This window comes from Otolemur garnettii, unplaced genomic scaffold (genome assembly GCF_000181295.1).
Source record: "Otolemur garnettii isolate 467f Iridium unplaced genomic scaffold, OtoGar3 scaffold00013, whole genome shotgun sequence".
Taxonomy (NCBI): domain Eukaryota; kingdom Metazoa; phylum Chordata; class Mammalia; order Primates; family Galagidae; genus Otolemur; species Otolemur garnettii.
The window spans coordinates 31752746-31777257 of record NW_003852408.1 but is presented as its reverse complement, the minus strand read 5'-3'; the positions used below and the strand labels follow the sequence as shown (position 1 = coordinate 31777257).

General features: G+C 37.3%; 1 protein-coding gene across 3 annotated transcripts in view; it reads right to left on the bottom strand.

The window, feature by feature from the left end:
* SATB2 (SATB homeobox 2) overlaps nucleotides 1-24512 on the bottom strand; it is a 193098-nt gene that overhangs the window by 80194 nt on the left and 88392 nt on the right. For 2 of the 3 annotated variants that reach the window (XM_012802151.1, XM_003785049.2), the window contains 2 exons: nucleotides 24095-24218; nucleotides 13519-13621 (listed from right to left, as the gene is read on the bottom strand). The exons of the other annotated variant lie outside the window; for it this stretch is intronic. In XM_012802151.1, the coding sequence (XP_012657605.1) occupies nucleotides 13519-13621; nucleotides 24095-24218 (227 nt within the window). The remainder of the gene's footprint in view (nucleotides 1-13518; nucleotides 13622-24094; nucleotides 24219-24512) is intronic. 3 annotated transcript variants of the gene reach the window in all.

Below are 24512 nucleotides of genomic sequence, written 5' to 3'. Positions count from 1 at the left end.
TAGTGGCGATACTAATAGTAGTTATAATATTGCTCTTGCAAATTTATCAATACTGCTAAAAAGACACTCTATTTCCAGCGATATGATCCTAGTGTTTTAATGCAAACCTTTACATAGCTACTTTAGGGAAATAGTCCCTGGGGGCTGTCCATAGTTCTAATAAGAGGAAAGCAATGAATTGGGTAAAAGGCTTTGCACTGAGAAATTTCCAGAATCTCTGGCCTATGGATTTTTCTTTAAGCCATTAAGATGCTTATGCAAATGTAAATGGATTAGCATGAATGAGTGCTAATGGATTCCTTAATAAGATAACACTCTAGTATTCCCCAGAACCTCTCCTAGAACCCCTGGGTAGAAAAATACAAGCCAAATAATTTTTTTTAAAGGAAAGAATTTGTCTGACACCCTTTCAACCTCAGAAAGTACTCCGGAACTGATTCCACAAAGACAAAAAAGACACAGACTTGCTTTTGTCACTCCGAGCAGAAAAGCTGCCAAACAAATTAATAATTTCAAATTGGTACCCAAACTTTGAGCATAAAGAAAAGATATTCTTGAGCATATAATTGCCTTAGATATACAAACATCTACCCTACACCCTAAAACCTGAGAACCCAAGTTTAAAGACAATGATCTTATCTAATAGCAAACACATTTTAAAAGTTGTCAAGGTCAAATTAGGAGTATTGGCTCTCACCTCATAAGAACAAACTACACGGCCTAGGAAAATGAGCTGTTTTCGGGCCGTGCCTATGGCTCAGTAGGTAGGGCGCCGGCCCCATATACCGAAGGTGGTGGGCTGGGACGGACCCCAGCCAAACTGCAACAAAAAAAATAGCCAGATGTTGTGCCAGGTGCCTGTAGTCCCAGCTATTCAGGAGGCTGAGGCAAGAGAATCGCCTCCAGGGGTTCTCAAACTTTTTAAACAGGGGGCCAGTTCACTGTCCCTCAGGCTGTTGGAGGGCCCAACTGTGGGCCCCAGGACAAGTCTGCTGCTAAGCAGGACAGGTAGCGGAGGCAAAAACAGCTGGTGGGCCAGATAAATGTCCTTGGGGGACCACATCCCGTGGGCCGTAGTTTGAGGACGCCTGAAGCCCAGGAGGGTTGCTGTGAGCTGTGACATCAACACACTCTACCAAAGGCAACAAAGTAAAACCTGTCTCAAAAAAAATTTTTAAAAAGGAAAAGAAAAGAAAAAGAAAACGAGCTGTTTTCCTCTTTCTCTGCATAACTCAGAGTAAAGTTTTCATGGCCTGAATGTTTCACAAAGGGTTTTTTAACGGATTCCCTTTTTTTAAAAAAAAAAAGTCTGTAGTATACATGCAGGCATTTTCTTATCTTTATTGCTAATATACTTCTTTCACACTGTGTTTGCATTTCAAGTCACATCAAGCCCTCCATTTATACAGTAGCTAGAGCACTGAGCTGAACCCTTTACACATCGTCATTTGAGTCCCAAACTTACAGGATACAGATAGTATGCTCACTTTATCAAGGAAGCTGAAATTGAGAAAAATTAATGTCACAAAACTATTCAAATAAGTATAACTTCAAATCTATGTCTTTAGGACCCCAAAGTCTGTGTTCCACTGCTTGACTTAAATACCCAAATTGAAGCAGATTGGTTATTTAATAGTTTTGGGGTTTGGGTTAGGAGCAATCAGCTTTCTTACAGGTAAGTCCCACTTTTCATTTGCATGTGTGTGTGCATGAGTACATGGGGCACACATATGTGGCATAACAGATGGATGAGTTTTCTGAATGGTGAGGGCTTAACTGGAACCCTCTACTGTATGCCTTAGAAACCTTTCTGATGTGACATGCACTGAAAAAGCTAGCCAGTTCTGAAAGTGATGGAACTTTTTCAACTGATTTCTCAACAGTTGAATTAGTTAATTATCAAAATAACAGTATTTACACCTGTCTCTTTTTTAATTCATACAATAAATACTTATTAATTCACTAGTATGTGCCAGGAAAAATGCCAGCCCTTAGAGAGATAGTACTAAATAACATTAGCTTTCCAAAACTCCACAGACATATTTGCTTTGGACAATTTAACTGGTATACATAGATAGATCTATAACACTGCCTAGGATTTAAATTGAATTTCTATTTGAGGAAACAAGATAGCTCCTTTAAATTCCTATTTTGTTGGTTTATTAGCAAGTCATTCTAGTCATCTGTAATACATTTATATAGTGGCTATATTTATTTTCATGAATTTTCCCCCATTCTATTCTTTTTCTTGAAACCAAAAAAAGCTTTGTCTCAAAATAAGTATCATCAGCATAAATTCCCACCTGACTCATGAGAGACATGAATCACACAATGGAGGGCCTTTGTTAAGTACTCCTTATAAATTCCATAAATATAAAGTATCTCTTTGAAACAGGTAGCCAACAAGAAATAAAATGGGGTATGTACATTCACATAATACTGCAATAGCTTGAGAATCTTGGGCAATCAAAAAATTCATACGTGGTTGAACTACATAAAATTGGCAATACGTAACAATTTTGACCTACAAATATGGCAGTTCCACATGGCTTAAAACCTGATGTTTATTTTCACTTCTCTCTGAGCTGGGCCACACAATACTCTCACTACCTGTCCAAGTCTTTCATTGGTTAAATCCTTTTGAAAATGTAAACATAGCACTAACTTTGCCAATCCGAACAGTATCCTATCTGCCAATATTGAATATGTTCAGTCACTGAAAATACTTCTGATTTATTCTGTCCTAGGGAATAGCTAGAAGTAAAATTTATTGTTTAAAAACTATTTTATGTTAACACAAATACAGACATACATAACTGCCGGAGCTAAAGCCAATATGCTGTGTATCTATCAGATATATATATCCCCTACCACTAAAACAAACAACAAAACCATTACCTGGAAAGTTCACTATACACATTTTTAAAAATTATTAGGAGTCTGAAAGAGCAGAAGAGTAAAGAAAAAAAAAAAAGCTAAGTCTTTTAGAGTTACTATACCTAAATATTTTTTTTCCTTTTAATTTGTTCAAGAAAATTTGTCTTTAGGTTGAGAACTTACTTGCAGAGTCTCTGCCTAGAGCAAGATATTCAGAGCCAACTTGTTAACTCCTAATAAAACAGCCTATAAGCAAAGTGTACCAGCCGGCATTGTGATAATACCATATGACTGGTTTTCTTAGGTATATTTTCCCCTTATTATCAACTTCCTTTTTCCAAAATATTAAACGCCACAGAAACATATCTATCTACCATGAAGCAACTCCAATCTGGGCATTTCTATTTCTTTGGCAGTAAAAGCTCATAGGACCCATTACATCCCATGGAAAAAGTGATTATCCATCTTTTCTACTCCCAACCCTCCGCATCAGAACATTATTCCCCTTTGGTTTCAAATACACTTTATCACAGTTGGGTATCATCAACCTTTCCACATTTTCCTACAACTTCTGAGTATGCTAAAGCTATTTAATATCTAATAATATCTTTCTTTTTACTGTTTATTTTAAAAACCTAAAACTATAATTTGTGAGGGGAATTCAGCATGTAATACAAAATAGAAAAAAACATCACATTAAAGAAATGTAACATTATTGGTTAGCAGCATTCTACCCTTGCCAGTTGGCATTCCATGAGTACTGATCCTTTAATTCAACCTACTGAAGAAAAGTTAATCAAAGAAGCCATCAATCTATGAGTTCCACTGATCAGTCTCCACCATTTTACAGAACTTCAATGTTTTGGGCCATTATTTTAAGGGAAATACTTAAAAAATTAGCTGGGCAAACCTCGAAGAGATGTTTCTCTCAAGCTACATAAACAGTCTCCTAATTTGTACTTTATAAAAGGTATTAGTCCCATTTCAGTGGAATTGACTATTGTTAAATCTTTTTTCAATAAGTAACTAATTGAAAAAGAGAATGATTCTAACCAATTACTAATCTGCTAAGAACATTTACAATACAAATTAAACAAAAATTTTCTCTTTTCTTTTTTCTCTAAACTGAGAGATTAGATAGCAAATAAGATTACTCGTATATGCACTTAGAGCAAAAATAAAATTGCTCTAAATGCATAGATTCAAACAAGTTCATCTACAGTCAATTTAATTCTGTTAGCATTTACTAAGCATTCACAGAGTTCAAAGGCCCCATGCTCACAGGACTCTGAGCAAGGCCCCAAATTGGTATGTTCCTGTACCCCCATGTCCCTACCCAGATATTTTTTCAAGGAGCTTTTGATACAGAAGGAAGAGTAGTCAAGGATCAAACTTACTAAGGTAATATGGAACTTAGAAAGGTGATGACTTAAAAGGCCCAGTGTGAGAACTGATTGTGTGACTGGTACCCCAGATGATTCTGGATTCATGTCTGTCCCTTTGGAGTTCAGGACTCCAACTGGAGTCAGATAATCACAAATTCTTGCAAAGGGTAGAATAAAGGACCATCATCAGACAAATAGCAGTTAAATAACTGTCGCAGTGAGGCAATGTGATTTCTGTTCTAGCATCTTACATAGCACTTAAGAGCTTCAAGTACTTAAGTGCTTTTCCACTTTCTACTTTGTAAATGGTCTAAAGATAAAAAGATAATAGTCTTTATATAACTGAACCAACAGAGTTCTCTGATTTTAGCATAACCTGCTGGTTTCCCCCAAAAGAAGACGATATCCCCACAATCAAACCAGATTTTCTCCCCCCTCCCCACCACCACCACTTTCTTTCTAGAGACAAGCCCTCATTCTGCTGCCCAGGCTGGAGTGCAGTGGCAGGATTATAGCCCACTGCAGCCTCAGACTCCTAGGCTAAAGCCATCCTCCTGCTTTCGCCTTCTCGGTAGCTGGGATTATAGGTGCCATCACCATGCATAGCCAACTTTTCCTATTTTTTTGGAGAGACAAAGTCTATTGCTACATCACCCAGGCTGGTTTCAAATTCCTGGCCTCAAATACTACATTTAAAAAAAAAAAAATGGGCATTTCCTGGTAAACATTCACAGCTCCATAAATTCTTCATCAAATCATCTTTGGTTTTGAGTTTTTGATTTTTTTTCTTTGTTTCTGGGCAGGACAAATGGAAATCTGAAACTATGACAGATCTGAAGCATACTCCCTCCTTGTCTAAAACCCCCAAATCATTCTCTCCTTCACGTTAGGGCCACCCCAAACCCATAACTCAGCATGAGCCACTCTTCCTCACTGCCCATTCAGCATTAAAAACCTGCCTCCTTATAGATCTCATTGCCCCAACCCCGCCCTGTTCTGAGGAAGATATCACTATTTCTTTCTTTCAAAGGCAAAACACCACCAGTGCCTCAGATCCCCTTGCCTTCTAGGTTGTGAACTCTCGCTCATCCCTCTTCTTCCTCTTCCCGTCCACGCTCTCTCCTAGTTACACTGAACCCTCCTGCTGCACTTTTAATGTTAATCCACTTTAGATATTTGCTTCCGAAATCAGCCTCTACGGCCTTTATTTCCTCGTCACTCTCTCCTTTCTTACACACATACATGGTCCCTATTCTCACACTACAGGGAAACAGCTCCCTCCAATGCCTAATGGCATTGTGGTCTCCTTTTTGCAAAAACCAACAGTCTCCAATGCCCTCCCTCTGCCTTCCCACCCCTACACTCTTGGTAACACTTCCCCACGGGTAACACATCTTCCCTTGGCTTCTATAACCTCCCTCTCTCCCTAAGCACATCTCCTAACTTCGGGCCCTTTTCCTCCCAAAGCTCCCAGACCTCTCTTGTTCTGTTTAAAGAATGCTTCTTTAGGGCAGCACCTGTGGCCTAGTGGGTAGGGAGCTGGTTCCATATATACCGAGGGCAGCAGGTTCAAACCCGGCCCCGGCCAAACTGCAACAAAAAAATAGCCAGGTGTTGTGGAGGGCACCTGTAGTCCCAGCTACTCGGGAGGCTGAGGCAAAAGAATCACCTAAGCTCAGGAGTTGAAGGTTGCTGTGAGCTGTGCTGCCATAGCACTCCAAAGGTGATAAAGTAAGACTCTGTCTCTACAAAAAAAAAAAAAAAAAAAAATGTTCCTTTGGTACCACTTCAACTCTTGTCCAAAAAAGTGGACACAAATTTATTCTTTAGTCTTGTACCTTAGTCAACTTGCTTTGTATCTTGAATGGTCTAAGGGACATTTCTATCTCGTCAATTCTCACTGATGTACCCTTTTCATACACACTGTCCTCAAGAATCAGTCTCTTAAGCACAAAAGTGTGGATTCTGCTTGGAACTCTCTCCAAGCCTCACTGGCTCCTCTCTGCTTGAACCTCTCACATTGGTTGTTCCCTGCCTTTCTCACTCCTGCCACCTAAAGCCAATACCTCTCTTCCCTTACCATCTTCACTTCTATCAATTACTGCAATAGATTCAACTTTGCCTACTTCCCCCAGGTGGACATGCCTTCCCTTCCTTCCATACACACACCCTCTGGCTTCAAGAATATGGTTCTAAAACCACCATTTTAATTACATCATTCCTTTACTGAAAAGTCTTCAGTCATCCTCAGAACACCTCAACTAGGCTTTCCAAATCCCCTAAGGAGAGCATTTGTGTCGTAACAATAAAGTAAGGTTGGTTTCCATTTTCCCAAGCTTATTTTCCATTGTTACAACACAAATGCTCTTCCCTCATCTGGTCGCAACCATTTCTGCTCATTTACCAACATTTGATGCCACCATCCTCCCCTTAGGTCTACCTTACACTGTTCAAAACCTTAACCATTCTGGGCACCTGCTGTAGTAGTCTCATGATAAATGTCATTCTAGACATCCTAGACAACTACCTGTAATTTTCTAGACACACAATGCTCTTTTGCACCCCTGTATCTGTACTCATAAACATGAAATTATCTGAAATATTTTTCTTTCTCTTTTTCTCCTTGTAAAATTCTACTTATACCTAAGGTATAATTCATGTGTTACCTCTTCATAATCATCCCACCCCAAACCTAGCAGATAAAATTTATGAAATTTTCTCTGCACTATCACTGCACTGGTGTATACCACTACTATATCTTTACCAGATATATTTATAGGAATGTTTCCCCTCCTGGGTGGAGAGCAACACAACTAGACGTAGGAGCCACATCTTCTGTGTTTCTGGATATTTCTTGCTGCACTGAATATGGCCTGCAGTAGAAGCACTCACTAAACATTTAATTAAAATTATGGATTTAACTATGACTACAGTTTTCTTGCAATGAAAGACAATGTAATACTCTGCACTGTATCCACAGTCTTTAGAATCCCACCACACACATAAAATAGATGCTCAAATTTATTTTTAATGAAAAAATATATGCTATTTTATTAATTAATTGTTTCATATAGACAGTAGGATTTTTGAAATCTGGAACAGGGTCTGACGAGAATTTCAAATGGTAAGTATACACGATAGATGGTTGGAGGGGTAGATGCATGGGAGACAGGGAGGAAGTGAGGAAAGCAGATCATTTTTCCTTTTTTCCATCCTTTTTTAATGCATATTTAAAATGGCATTATTAATAATATAAAATGAGAGGATAGCAAGTGTGTTTCTTTTAATCCACAAACCATATTACCAACAAACAACTGTTTTTACTTTTTTAAATATTCATAAATAAATACATTCAGGCCAGAAAGCAGCTACCAGTACAGCTAGATTAACCTTCTCAAGATCCAGTCAAGGAATTAGCCCACATCTGAGCTGAGTGCTCAAGACATTCCCTACACATTTTCCACTTGCTGACACTACCTATAAGCTTCTGATTGAAGGGCCAAGCAGGCTAAGATGGTCTATGAATACACACCAATGACTGTCTCAGTGAAAATGTACAAGGCTCTTCCAAATGTGGGAAAACTAGTGGGATGAACACTGGTTGGTTGTGGAAGTGTTGTTTCTATTTCCATGAATCCAATATTTGTGACAACATGGGTAGAACTGGAGGACATTATGCAAAGTGAAATAAGCCAAACACAGAAAGACAAATACCACATGTTCAAACTTATATATGGCATCTAATTGAACTCATAGATGAAAAGAGTGGTGGTTACCAAGGGCTGGGCTGTAAGAACAATGGAGAGATGAATACCAAAAGGTAGGAAACCTCCATTAGGAGGAATAAGCCTGATTTTTCAGTTACATCTATTATACAGCATGGTAAATATAGCTGAGTACTGTAATTTCAATACCATAAAGAGAGTAAATCCCAAATGTTCTCATCACAAAAATGTCAACTATTTGAGGTGATGCATAGCTTGATTTAATCATTCCACATTATATTTAAAAAATAACATTTTGTGCTTCATAAAAATATACAACTATAATTTTTCAACATACAATAAAATAAATAAATATTTATACAAGATTCAAAGGATTTTATGTTGCTATTACTTTCAGCAGGATACAGACAGAGGGCAGACCAACTTCCTTGTAGAACATTTTCATTTAGATCTGAAGCTGAAAGCAAATTTCTTTCATGACTCAAAAGAATTAGGTAGAGAAAAGTAAGTTACTTTTACCTCATCAGAGCTAAACAACAGCAGAGACAGAAAGTACCGGGAGTTGATTAAAGGCATTGTCCTAACCACCGATTCCACCATGGCTAAGCAAGAGCTGCCTGATGGAACCAGGTCGGAGGACATTGATTTCTGTATTCAACTCTCAGGCACCACTTTGTAAATGACACAATCATTTTTGGGTACAAGAGGTGCTTTAAATGTGGTAACATTATATCATTTCAGCTATAATGATCATAATTACTTATTTCTTTTAATCACAACCCACTTAACCACTTTAGTACAGAGGACTAGTTCAAGGAGTTTAATTTTCATTCAACATCTAATCTTTTTGTTTACCGAAATCCTTCATGAGCTTTGTTTACTGTCTGCTTGCTGGCCTGGACGTTTGATCTTGCAAGACTAGATCAGACAGGGTCAGATAAAATACTGATTACTAGAATAAACCAGGCTTGGGGAAGTAACACTGGTTTTATAAACCCTCTTTTTCCCCAGCTTTTTAATATTTTGCAAAATAAGTTCAAATAAACAAATAAAATTAAGACAACTAGCAATCAGGAGATTCTTGAGCAATGACTGAGAAAAGGAAAGTGATGGGGAAAATTTTGCACTCTGGCCAAAATTTAGGGTTTGGTTAGGTCTATTCACTCTAGTGGTATTATTTTATGACACAAATAATTTTCTAATAACCCCAAGTATTTGTGTGAACTTTCCATGACCTCTTCAACTGTTGAGACATATTAAATAAGTAGGATTGACCTCATCAAAGACGTTAATCCATTTATGGTATCAGATGACAGGCACTTTAGATATAAAATTATTTAATTTTAATTTATTAATTAGGATACATTTAAAGGATATGAGACATTCTTTGTTATGGTGCTTTCTTATTTTTATTATATCCCCTGCAAAAAGTAAATAGCTATAACTGTATAATTGGTGGTGGTAATGTATACATAATTACCATTTGGTTTCATAAAAAATTATGTGACGAGTTCATATTTAAATAGAGTTCATACAAAAGAAGATTTGGGTAAAAGTATATAGCCTTTTATTAAAATAAGAAGAAAACAAAAATTAATTGGGTAAATCCTTCATAATTCTAAAACCCTGAATATTTAGCATGATATTATAATAGCATAAATATTTCTAGGATATGCCTATGGATTATTTTGGGGGTCCAACACTAAAACTATGAAACAGTAAGCAACTATTGGTATTGGTCTTTTTTCTCTGCTTTTAGGTAGAATGTACATTTTCCTTTATACTTGAGCTTAGGGATTTTATATTATAAAATATTGTTTTAAAAGCTTTATATTATACAATATGAATATTATAAGAAAACTGCTGTCTAAACCAAACTACCACCCCACCCACCAATTCGATTGTCTTCAATGTCAAAATTTCCTGAGAAACAGGTTCATGGACCTAGTTCTTGAAACCAGAGTATATGAACTCTGTTTCCCCATCTACCCTGAAGTAACTGTAATGTTAACTCAAGTACGTCTGTGTCAACTACAATTGTTTTTGAAATTAAAGAAAAAAGGTAAAAAGAATGTGCTTTGCTGTGATCACTGGGGAAAATAAAGTTATCATGCTAAGCCAAACCAATTTAGGACTTTTTAAAGAATAAGTGTAAATAGTTTAGTTATAATAACAACAAATTCAAAAAATGCACATTAAAATGTTTACTTCAAAATTTAGACAATTCCATTTGTATATAGTTTTTACATCTGTTTTTAATGGCATCAAATTATTGATTGTTCATTTTCTCATATTTATTTAAGCATTAACTATAGAATTTGCAATCTGATCTCTCTCCTTTTTTTTTTTTAATCCTTCCAGGAGACTTTTATTTTTGCCAGGTTTTGGTCATATTTACTTTGATCTTCCAGAATATATAATTATTTTACTGTTTATTTATTTCTATGAGAAGAGAAAAAATTTTGACCTAGGAGATCTATATGTGGCAATTTGTAACAGAATCACATAGCTTATGTTTAGGAAATCATGGTTTTGATTAAGAAGCAACCATTTAGTTCCCACTGTTTTATTAAAACAGACATTAGCAGATAATAGGAAACATATTTAACAATGTAGCCGGCCTTTACATTTTCTTCTACACTGAGTTATCAGCCACAGTACATGTAAATTGGTAACTTTGGGGTAGAAACAGAAGGTAGAGAGGCAGGGAGGGACGTGGACCTTCTTCTGCGTTCTCGGAAAGAAACTTCAGGTAGAATTCTAGTTTTGTTGCTACCAATTTCCAGATTTGAATTTCACTACTTCCTTTCTCATTCATTTTTGATGTGGATGAACACAAACTGAAATTTCACAAACTAAATCATGGACTTTCCCATGATGAATGGGTCCCACTAAATAAAAACTCCCACAGTGACATCTATTCATGGCAAAAAGCTTCTACTGAATGAAATATGCCTGTCTAGGTCCAGCACTTCCTTTTTTCTGAGGGTCGAAAGTTAATAAAATGCACTTCTCTGGGTGTTTATTTTCTGTACACCATTATACCTGTCAAGAATGCTTTGTTTTTCCTCCCACTCCCTTGGCTGATGAATCAACACCACTTGAACTGTTTTACGGCAGCTTGTGTTTACTTCACACATACCTTAACCTTCCCTTTTCTCCTCCTACTGACACGCACACAGACACACACACACTTTTCAGCAGCAGTGACTAGCTCCATCTCTTTGCACAGCATGTGTACACTGTGTCTGACAGCCTCTTCAGGTGCGGGTCCTTGACCCACTGAATGAAATCAAGGTCTCAATCTGCTTTTACAGCACTTAAGAATTTAACTGTGCATTTACTACTTTGAAAAAAAATAGAGCTTCAGTCTCCAAGAAAGGAGTAAAGAAAGGAAGTAAAACATAAGACATGAATGTTAATGTGCGCGTGCTGAACACACACACAGAGTCTGTCGTGGCAACTTGGAGAACACTACAGTGAAGAGTTTCCAATGTTTCTGAATCTGGAATTATACTCCAGCCTATTAAAAGAAAGCACTCTCTTCCTTTCTCTTACAACAGCAAGTAAATGGGATCTAACAAAGGACCTTGAGGCTGCATGATTCCTTTGATTTTTAGCCAAAGAGGATATGTTCAAGCACTCTAACAATCCTATCTTAAAAGAAAAACTTGGAGGCAACACTTAAAGAAAATAAACCTTTCTGAACCAAACAATCATGTCTTATTATGACAAGGAGCTATTCATTTTATCCTGTACAGGGGTGAATATTAATATTCTAAAGCCAGAATCTAAAAGATTCTAATAATTTTAGAAGATGTTGAAAAGAAATGGTTCTTAATTCAATTTTTAGTGCATTTAATTTCTCCTGGGTAGCTCCACATTAGTTTTCCTTACAAATTGTATATTTAGCATGAAATATTCTCATCCCTTTGTAATAGAAATGTGCCACAATGCAAGTAAAGCTTATTTCCTCAAAAGGTAATCTTGTAAACAAGCTCCCAAATACAAAATAGCCAATTAGCATTACTTTGATCCCTAAGAAAACCTACAGGTAGTAAAAAAAACTAATTTCATGTTTTACCTTACCCATCAGCCAAATTATCATTTGGCCCTCAGATGGGAGTAGTGAGGTGTCAGCAAGACTATGAATACCTACAATAAAGTGTTATTGATGATGTGATAATCATGCAAAATTTGGAGTTGAAGGATTCTCAAACATCAATATTTTAAAAATCCCCCCTCAATGATTCTCCAACAATAAAAAAAAAAAAAAAATTCCCCAATTTTGCCTCACTGGTGGCATGTATCTGAATTGGATTGAGAACAACAGAATTTTTCCAACATTGACATTTTTCCAAAAGTAAAATATCCCTGACATATTGAAAGGACTGGGTAGTCTAAATAGCATCCTTTCTATTACATAAGAAAACTGTATTTTCAGAACCAACCATGTTCCATATGTAATACATTACTGCTAGTATTACTACTATTAATTATTAGTAATACATAGTATATGGGTCATTATGAAAGTTTAGTGTTGATCAGTTTGATGGAAGTATTTTGGATTGCATGTGAAAACCCCACACTGTACCCCAGAAGTGCACTGATGTACATAGTTACATTCAATAAAAAAAAAAAAAAGAAAGTTTAGTATAGTACAGTATGTGGGTCCCTCTTAGTAGTATAGTATGTGAGTCATTATGAAATTTTAGAGATACACAAAAATCAAGAAACATAAAATCTGGGTGGACAAAAACAAACAAAGCCCTCCCAGCAATATCAATAAGCCAAGCAAGGTGAAACTTTTAGGGATGAATCAGAAAGGATACTATCATTTATGGAAGTGAAATAATAGAACATAATATAGTCCATCTCTGAAACTTTTGTAGTGACCCACATATTTTAGCTATTATTTAGTAAGAGTTATTTGGGATCAGTTTTATCTTACTTAGTTCCACAACCATCAGCCATCCAAGTACTTTGATTATTTTCAATTTTCAGAGGAGAAGATTGAGTCTTGGTGAAGTTACATATTTGTTGAAGCTCACACAGCCAAGCAAGAGGAAGGCAAAGATTTGAATACACGTCTGCCTGACTGCAGAGTCTATAATTTACCACTGCTCTCAAACTATCTCAAATAAACACAGCATCAAAACTCTGTTTCTAACCAAAGAGTTCCCTATGCCACAAGTGTCATTCCAATTTAACTGGTACTCAACTATAAATGCTGATTTAACTTAGAATGATTATTTTTAAGTTTCCATTCTAAAGAATCTTAGCCTTGGCAGGTATCACTTATGAAAACTATCAACTTCATATGTTATACTAAAAATCTTACTTTTACTTCTAACACCATCTTGGTTCTAAGGGAATCAACTTATATTTCATGACAGAAATATTGAGGCTCTTAACCTGTGTAAAAAAATTATATAAATTATATCTAAAATTAGCATAAATTTCTAACAATCAACAACTTATTGACCTAAGAAACTAAAAATAGGCTTTAGAGACAAAAAAAGTCCATTTACCTTTAATCTTCTTGTACTTTTTATACCATCTCCCAAACTCCTGGCACTTGGTTGCTGACACATTGGCATAATATGTGCTATTTACAATGGATGAAATCATACTCTGAAAAGAACAAAAAAGTTATTTTTCAAAATTATGATAACTTTTTAGGGACAAGAAAGGGTACATGATAGCCCACACCAATCTTTTTCACCTTGCAAACTAAACTATTTAACATCAAAGATCATTACCTGAATTTACTAACCCTTTAGCTTATAATTGTACAATGACAGTTATCTCTCTTCAAAAAGCCAATCCTAGGACAATGTTAAAAATGGAGAGCACAGGGCATGAGGTTAAATGCAAAGAGTTAGAACAGTTGTGATTCAGGAACCAGAGCAAAAGGTGAGGTCAGTTGCTCCAGCATCCATAACCCGAATAATGCCTTTCAGATGTTTCTGTTCCATTTCCAACTGCAACAAGCGTACACAGCCAAGAATCTGAGAACATCCGTGCTATGCACTGCAGAACAACATTTAGGGAAATAAGTTAAATTAATATAATTTATAGAAACGTGTGATTAGCACTTGTGTGAAAATTCACCAAATGAAAAAATTAACAGTGCTATTTTAGAGCAGGGGAAACTAAACATAACACTTGTACTGTGTTTCAACCAAAAATGAATCAAAGCTAAAATTTCCTGAGTGCTTAAGTGCATGGTTCTTCCTTGCTCTCTCATCTTTCTCTCCTCAGCTTGAGCCCTCAGCTGACTTGTTTGTAATTGACATTAAAAGAAAGAGAAGGGGAACATACTCAGACTTAACACCGAAAAGTTAAAATTATAACTTTATACTTTGAATTGAATTTCCTACAGAGATATGTTTGCAGTTAATAAAGCATGTTTGGGTCAACATTTGTGACAGGTGTTAACTTATACCTGAATTGACTATGTATGTTTCCTATACATTTATAGATTTTGTTCCCACAAATTTTGCCTGCAAACAAATGAATATTAACAACTCAAGAGATCCAAATGACCTGTGTAAGGTTTTATAGTTTGCCTTGTAACCTCATCTTTCTCTGAGTTATCCCCCATCATGGAGCAGTTCAGAGAAATTTCAGAACTTCTAACAACATTTCTACAAAGTAATGGAGATAAAAAGGATAACCATAAATCAAATCAATGGCAAGTTATTTACCAAGAGTTTCAAACACTGGCAGATAGACTTACTTAATAGATTCCCATTTAAAACATCAGAATCCCTCTCCTTTTTAATCAGTATGCAATACTGGTGGGGGAAGGGGGCCGTAATTCAATTCACAGAAATCTCTTTGGCCCTTTGTATATAGCAGATGGCTAGCCTTCCCCAGTTGCTGATCTCTAAAAATGACAATTCTTTTCTCTAAGGAGAAACAGTAAGGAGAAGTCTTTTAACCCCAGGGTCTGAATACAGTACTGGGAAGTCAAAGAGTCGGTATCAAGGGAATGTATGATAGAACCTATGACACCTTGCTTGCTGCCTTAGGGGGACCACTGGAATTCTAATCTCACAGGCAGCATTCTGCTTTGTCTTATTAACAACCAAGGAAGGCTATTTCCTAACGAGCTGAGCCAGTTCCCTCTCTGGGCTGAGATTCTCTGTTCCTAGACTGTGAGACCCTTGAGGACAGTGACTATGTCTGTTTCATTTTTTTCCTACCTCGTGTCTCACATAGTTCCGATGTGGGATATCTGAGTCACTGAAATTTAGCACATGAAGAGGGACAGAGATGAAATTTTAAAATGCCAAATGAAATGTGATAATAATAAACGTTTTAACATGAAAGCATCCTAATAATAGATACATCAGCCTTCCTGGTGTATGTGAATAATCACAAATGTACTTATCATCTTTCTATGTTGTTTATAGGAATATTATCCTCTGGAAGGTCATAGAATATAGAGCCATGGCAGAAGTTAAGAGTTAAAACTTGCATTGCAAATTGGTCTAGAAAGCAGACTAAAGTGTCTAAATACCACCTGGAGCTGGTCCTCAACAAGACCACTGCTCACATCGCTCTGGCTCCCGACCACCCACATCCCCTCCCTCTCTAGCCTCTCTACTTTGTTCTTGCTCCAACTCTATCTTCGTCAACCTTGCATAAGGCCAGTGTTAACCTATGAGGTAAGGAGATTAATATCTGGGTTCCTGCTAGCCCCATCACAAGGTCCTATATTTCACACAACTCAGATTTGTTTTCTTCCCCAGATTATCATAAATGAGTTTTCATCCCTACTGATCACAGAACAATATTCCAACTTCAAACATGAACTCTTTGTAACCCTAAAGAGACTGCTATATTCTCATAGTCTGCGTCTGAATCACTGGGCTTCAGGAGAATACTCTATACACACGCTATAAGGTCATCTTCATGACAGTGTCAATTACACTTCAAGAAAATCAAAACTTTATTACTAATATGCAAAGTTGAAAGACGTCAACACAAACTCAGCACATGCTGACTTTTACTCCACATGTGAAATTTACTAAATGTAGAAAATAAATATCTTAACACAATAACTAAGAGGGTGCTGTGAAGACTATGTTAACAAAATATTTCAGATTGTATATAAAACTAGCACACTGTACCCCAAGATTGCATTAACGTACACAGCTATGATTTAATGATAAAAAATTAAAAAAATATATATATATATATATAAAGTGGGTGCAGTCAATGCTGATTTTTGAGTAACACTGCATGTTAAAATAAATAAAAAGGTTTAAAATGTCTTCCCAACTACAAAACCTTTTGAAAAACTCCAGGTTTCTGTGCAATTGTGAGATTTTAAATGTAAAGACTTTATGAAGCCTAAGTGTTCTTATTTGCACTCCATCTGACATAAGTTTGACCCTTGTGTATTTAAAAGTTATTTTTTAAAAAATAATACATTTGAAGGGATCAAACTATTCCATAATTTTCTTTAGTTATTCTAAATTTTACTAGTGAATATGAATTTAACATAAGCCAAAGAGAACATTATAATACTGTTATTAATACTTACAATAGCTAGATTGTCTTATCAAAAAATAATTGTTATTTTAGGTTCCAGAGACAAATTTTAAATCCACTTGTTGGTTTTTTAGCTAACCCAGATAACAGATGTTACATGTGATTATAGGTATGATTCTGTTTTCAAACTAAGGGGTTGGAAGCTCCAAATGCAGAAACATCTTCTCCAAAGTCAAACAGCACAAGGAGGGACCACGAGGAGCCTCCACCTAAGGGCTATGCTATTTCATGCATCTCTTAAGGAGGTAAACTAATTAATCAGAGGAGAGAAATAGTCACCACCTCTTCCATCAGCTAGCACAAGCTCAGTAGCTGCTGCTACAGCCGTTTCTTTAAACAAAACAAGAAACAGGGCAACAATAACAATGACAACAACAACACAAAGCTGTGACCTCAGGCCCTTGTACAAGTTAATTAGGGTTTAGAATCAGAGAAAACTAAGAAACCTAAAGGCCATTTAAAACTTAATAGGAAAAATCAAAACAACAAATACAGGTCAAAGTGATTTATAAATATACTTAGAAAAACAGCTTTTCCCACAGAGAACAAAAAGAAAGATAAAATAATTGGCATATCCACATTCCCCTTGGCTTGGTGGGATTTATTTGTTTGAACACTAACATGATACTAAGAGTAGCTAAGCTGCAAATATACAATATACTTGCTATGAAAAAGAACTTTTTTTTTTTTTTTTGAGACAGAGTCTCAAGCTTTTGCCCTGGGTAGAGTACAGTGACATCACAGCTCACAGCAACCTCCAACTCTTGGGCTCAAGCAGTTCTCTTGCCTCAGCCTCCCACGTAGTAGGACTACAAGTGCCCACCACAAGACCCAGCTATTTTTTTGTTGCAGTTGTCATTGTTGTTTATAACTGTCCAGGGCCGGGTTCAAGCCTGCAACCTGCGACCCTCAGTATACGTGGCTGGTGCCCTACTCACTGAGCTACGGGGACTGCTGGAAAAAGAACATTTTAAAACCAAAGTGAATGATTACTCATCCTGTCAGTAAGAACCCCAGCCTGGGGTGAGGAGATGCCCTGGACTCCTTCCCTCATCTACACAGGTGAGAGAACAAGAGCCTGCCAATGAGTGATATGTGCATTCTTTGCTCCTTTTCAGCCTTTTCAAGCTATTCTATTTTATGCTAAATAACATATTAAATATAAGGCCAAGCCTGGTGGCTCACGCCCATAATCCCAGCACTGTGGGAGATAAGGCAGGAGAATTGCTTGAACTCAGGAGTTAGAGACTTGTCGGAGAGAGAGACCCCAACTCATTAAAAAAATGGAAAAACCCTGCTGGGCGCCACAGTGAGCTCCTGTAATCCCAGTGGCTTTGGAGGCTGAGGCAGCAGGATGCCCACAGCCCGAGTTTGAAGTTGCAGTGAGCTATGATGCCACTGCACTTTGCTCAGGGCCACAGGGTGAAACTCTGTCTCAAAAATAAGTAAATAAGCAAATAAATTAATTAAATGATACTTCAATTAAGTATAGTAAAGAGAACACACTGACTTGGAGGAACTACTTTGTCACGAAAAGTTCATTTATTGTCACTTGGCAGCCTTCTACTATCTCTATTTCTGAGCTATAATATTAGGGCTTTGGAATATGAAAACATAACATTTGAGAGCTCTTCCCCTAAGCTGCTGAATGGCTCACTTGCCTGATGTCAACACCCTCAAGTGTGACTGGGGATACTAACACCCACATCAAAGGGTGTAAAGACTCCAGGAGATTTTTTTGTATAAAAGGCCTAGCATAGATGCGGAGTCGACAAATGTCCTCTCTCTCCCCACTGGGCAAACATTTCTTATGTTCACTGCAATCCCCTAGTTGGGAATTATTTCAAGCTTTCATTTCTGAGCCTTCTTCAATATGAGTTCATGAGGTGGAGCCACAGACTGAAACAAGGTCACATGAAAGTAACTAAAATGGACAGTTGGCAACTGGTTAACATGAGACAGGATGCATCCTCAGTGTATATGTGAACTTCAGATTAAATAAAACGGACAGGTGGCAACTAGTTATCACAATACTGATCCATGCAGTTGATCAGCCCCTTGACTATAGATGAGCAATGCTCAATTCATTGTTTTCTACTGATCCAAATAGCTGCTTGAGTTTACTGTACAATTATTTTGGACTATATACTGTACATAAAAATTAGGTACTCTAATGATCCCTAAGTGGATGAGGCTTGCTTAAGATGATGGAAATAATTATCCAACAGTCTAATTCTAAAGGTAGAGTGTATAAACGCTTTTACCACTATCACACTAGAAATCTAGTAACATCTTTGCAGTTCAGTAACTTTTGTAAGTCATTTCATCCTTCAAATATTTGATAACAAAATCTCACCTGGAAGCATGGGACAAAGCTTTAAAAACATACCTATATACTGAGTGAAATAAGACAGCACAAAAGAACAAATATTACATGATTCCACGTATATGAGATATCTAGAAAAAGCAAACTCACAGAGACAGAACACAGAATAGAGTTACCAGTGAATGTGGGGAGAGAGAAATAGGGAATTATTGCTTACAGGTTATAGGCTTTCTGTTTGGGGTAATAAAAAAGTTTTAAAAGTAGCTAGGGTGATGGTGGTACAACATTGCAAATGTAATTAATGCTATTTATTTGTAAACTCAGAAGTGATTGCAAGGGTAAACTTTGTATTACTTATATTTTACTACACAAAAAAAGTTTTTAAATATATCTAGAGTCACAGAGAACATATTGTGGAGGATAGAAACACATTGGAAGGTGTGTGCATTTGTAAATTACTTGTTCATTCATCGTAATTTTCAGTTAAGATGATCTCTCTAGCCATCCTGTTTGGTCAGCATGAGCACTGACCAGATGGACAAGACAGGTACTAACAGCTCTACTTATTTAAATGGATCAAAACCCTGAGGACCTGCGGTTCTGCCATCATTTAACTCTTCCTCAAGTAAGAATAAATAAGCTACAGAAAGATGTGTTCATAATTTCTTCACACTGTAACAAATGGAGAAGACCATTTAATAAGAAAGACCTATGCTGAAAATCTGGAATTTAGGATGCTTGGGAAAGCCTGTGGCTGAAAGAAGAGGTTAGAAGTGGTTAGTCACAGACAACAGAGGAAAAGGAAGACGCTGTCGGCACTTAACACTCTGAAAGGTGAAATCAAAAATAACTTCTCAGACACAACCTATACTTTCCAAGCAGCTGGCCAGACAGAGAATGGGTAAATCATAACTTTCCTCTTCTTTAAATATATAGACCTCAGGCTACAATTGTTGCCCTTTTATGGAGTTCTCCACATTTTTCTTCTGCCTTCAAGTCTGCTCTTTTGCACTCTAGATCACTGGGATATTCAAGAAAATATGTACTATCCATACAAAAACAGGGATCTTTACTTATGAGCTGAGTCTATTTCTAAAGTCCAATAACCCTTCAAATGTAGGTGAGCAATAACTGGATACTCCACTCTCTTCTTCCTATATTGAAAGATTTTTAATCTTTCTCTCACCTCCACCCTCTCTCATCTCGACCAGTCCAGTACCAAGTGCTAGACATGAATCAAGACTCCAGGAATGCTGGTGGAATCACGCTGTTGAATTACTGTTTCACCTTGCATAGAGCAGAAGTACGTTCCTTTTCACATTCTATAGGCTGAACTTCTGTATACAACTATTCAATGACAACCACCAACAAAATGGGTAAGCTTATTTTCATGCTGAAATGCAATCTAGCTATGCAATTTAAGTGAATCATCTGGAACATTTAAGGATTAATGCCAGAACCCACATTCCATGTCCATGCTGACTGAGAAATACTCCAGTGAGATGTTCCATCATCACACAACACAAAAGAAGCCTAAGGCAATCTCACCCAAATCTGAACAATAGAACTAAGCCCCTATTTGACTGAAACGTGCTGAGCATCAACTACTAAATTACTGTATTCATTGTTTCTAGTTTAAAGCATTTGGGGGCTGCTAAGAATACTACAATAATGATAAAACTTTCTAAAACCTTTTTTACTTGATTCATTAAACACATCAGAGTGGAAGTTCTCAAGTAAAAATGATACTGCTCCCCTCATGGGACATCTGCTAATGTCTGGAGACGTTTTGGTTGTGACAACTACTGGTGGCATGCTGCCAGCATCCAGCGGGTAAAGGACAGAGATGCTATTACACATCTTACAATACAGAGGACAGCCCCCTGCTACAAAGAATTATCTTGTCAAAGGTTAATAGGGCCAAGGCTGAGAACTCCTACATTAGAGTAACAAATACAGACAAGGTACACATTGCAATGAATGCTGAGGATACAAAGATAAATAAGAAATGGCCTCTGTTGTTGTAGACAGTCCATCAAATGATGGTAATTGGCAGATAAAAATGACAATAGGCTGAGATAAGTGCTGTGATGGGGTGTGTACAAAAGGCTAGTAAGAGCAGAAGCAACAACTACTTCAATCAGGAAGCCAGGCACTTCAGCGGTGACTTTCCTGCTGGAATCTGAAAGATGATTTCATCAAGCAGAAGAGAGCAGTGCATTCTAGCCAGGAGAAATCCCATAAGTAAAAGCAAGTGTGTGTCAAAATGAAGGACTCTAGGGTCACTAGCATTGTGTGCAGGGGCTTCCAAAGCCACAGCTTAACAAGGTGCATCTCCCTGGAAGGCCAGTCTTACATAGATAGAAAGAGATTAATAATGTAGCAGGCAAAGTGATATTTATGGCATTTAAGAAATATTCAAAATACAGGTATATGAAACAGAATATAAACTTTGTATTATTTATTTATTTACTTATTTATTTTTGCAGTTTTTGGCCAGGGCTGGGTTTGAACCCACCACCTCCGGCATATGGGGCCAGCGCCCTACTCCTTTGAGCCACAGGCACCAGCCTGCATTAATTTTTTAAGATAACACAGGAAAATTTTGGTTAGATTCGTAACACAATACCAGCCAAATAGGTATCTTCCATCTCTCACTCTCAGATACTTTGATAAAGTTAGAGAAAGGCAAGTGTTCTACAATAAATTAACTTCACATGTTTAGAGCACAGGTTGAGTGCAGGAAGACGGAGGAAGGTGGGAGATAAGTGTGAACAGTGTCATCTTGATGGTTCTTAGGGCTGTGCCTTGGAGTTTGTACTGCCTGTGGGCTGGGTGGGGGTAGTCACTGGAAGCTTACAGACACGGAAATGGGGCAATACTGGGGCTCAAGAATCAGATGGGGGCAGAAAGGCGTGAGGCAGGAAGACCTGAAATATTTTAGATGAGGAGTAACGGGAAGTACGAACAAGGCAGTGGCCCAAGGGAGAGCAGTTTTAGATAAAAAGGTGGTGGAATCCATAAGCTAACAGAGAATAGTAAGAGAGAAGGACATTTTAGGATGGACAACTAGATGGGTAAATAATGAGGGGGAAAAAGGGTTTTTTATGGTGGGATTAAGATGATCTCATTTGAATCTCAAGGCAACCCTGTAAATTATGTGAAAGAAGCAGATACAATCATGCCCAGTTTAGAGACAAGTTTAACAAGGCTCTGAGAAGAGGATGGACATGCCTAAATCACATATCCTGCTATTTATGAGGACTCAGAGCTCTAAGCCCCTGGTGTGGATTCCTTCCCCTCTCACTGCCTCTCTACTCGCATTTATAGTTAAAACCACACAAAGTAGCCATAACTCTATAGTATAAATTTCTATACACCTCAAAACTCCTTGATAAAATTCTGAATTGTTGATATCAAGTTAAAGGCTTGCCCACTTCTAAGCAAAGCCTATTCTGATTTTTGAGTGAATCTAAGAGGTAATTAATTGTGAATAGTTGTGAAATTCAGGGCAAATGATTGAAAGTTTTTTCCTAAGTTGTTCTTTATCCACTTCCTCTGTATCACCAGAATAATAAAAATATTTATTTGCATAACTTCATACGCAGCCTCTCTGGAATAAATCACAATCTTAGCAATAAGCCTTTAGCACCTACATACATACCTACAGGTAAGTATGAACAGCTCTAAACATAAGACCAGAATAGTGTCCCTGGGTATCTAGCTATCCAACACTTGGGGGCATGCCTTCTTGATTTTGGAAGCACAAATATTAATAGTATGCTTTACTTTAGATACACTAAATTCAAAACCACTGTTAAAGACAAACACAAAAAATATTCAGCCCACATCACCAATATCATGTCTCAATAATAATAGTTTACTGTTTATGGAACATCATTGCATGCCAGGCACTAGGCCAAACATTTTATGTGGTTTATCTCATTTAATCCTCCTTATATGACTAAGAACCATTACTATTCCAGTTTTATTTTCAGAAAAACAGGCTCATAAAAGGTGAGGTTATAGATGCTTGTCAACCAGGACATGCATCCAGAGCTATCTGATTCCAGAATACACGCTCTCAATCACTAGCCTTTCTACTCCCTGAGGCTCTACTACTCTGGCACATGGCACACCAAATTTCTAGACTTTCCATCATCTTTCCCTGAATTTAACAGACGTGTAAATAGCCCATTGCTTTACATCAACTGTAGCACCTCACACTAGGAAATGAATTCCATTCAAAGCTTTTTTTCTCTGCCATACATTGGAAGAGTAAGAGTTGTCATGAGCCACACATTAAGTGCACAAGCACTAATGAGAGCTGATTGGCAAAAAAAAATGTCTGTGTATGCTTTTCTACTTTTTGTGATATCTAACACCACCTATAACAAAAAAAATTCTCACAAACTCAGCATGTGGCCCAGGGGCCACAAATTGGACACCTCTAGTTTAGATCATGTCAATCTGCGTTCATTTTCACAAGAGTTTTAAGCCACCACAGACAAAATACTATCTCATCGTTAGAAAAAGTAGTATCTTAGCCTATGGACACAAATGAAAAATACAACATTTCCTTCCACTGTTTCCTTTGATCCTCTCAATCTCTTATTTTTGTGGCTTGTTTTAGTTTATGATCAGTTCACTAAAAATGGAATATCGCCTTTTCTCATGATGCATTTTTATGTGCCAAACTCACTACAAAACCTTTACATATGTATATGATGTAAAGGTCATCTCTCTCCACCAAACAGACAAAAGGCTCAATAAATCATGAAAAGATGGGTTAATCATGGCTGACTCATCCTGTTGACCAAATAAAATCAATAATATGCATCAGGTTTTAAGGTGAGGTCTGAAGTAGGGTCTCAACCTACCATTTAATCAGCTAGTAAGCTTATAGAGGGGGTTTAAGGGCTTCTCTGAACCCCTATTTCTTGACCTATAAAATGGAGACACTGACCCCTACCTCTAATAACATATGTGGGAAGTTAATGATTGTGTACATAAAATATTTTAATACTCACCTCTTACATCAAAGCTCTCAGTAAGTGATATTTCTACTCTACAACCAAAAGCAATAGCATTTTCAGATTGTCTATATCTTAAATGCACTGTGACTCTATAAATAAAAGACAGAGGAGACAGTGGCCCCCCACTACACAGCCCACCAGTGGCTTTCTGTTTCCCAGACCCCATCTAGAGATACTGACCTGGGAGAGAGGGCATTCTTTGGCTAGTGTGCTCTGGTTCATCTCTTTGAGCAGTTCCTTTAAGGCATTGCGGACTGTGGCATGGTTCCACTGCTCCGCAGGCAAGTCTTCCAACTTCGAGCAACTGCAAAACAGAGCGAGAATGAACAACATGAAAACCTCAGTCAAGGCCCCTGGCAGCAGATGGTATGAAGGCAGCGGTCACTCCCATGTCCTGTGCCAACTTTAGAACTGCTGAAGAACAGGGTCTAAAGTGGGCCCGAAATGAGGGAAGGGGAGCAAAACTGCTTTTCTAGCAACTTTATTACAGGATCTATTTAACTTACAGGTTAGTTATCACACTAGTCTAAGAAAAATAGTCACTTTGGATATAAAGAAATGCTATTTTTTAAAAAAACATTCGATTTTTCCAATGTAC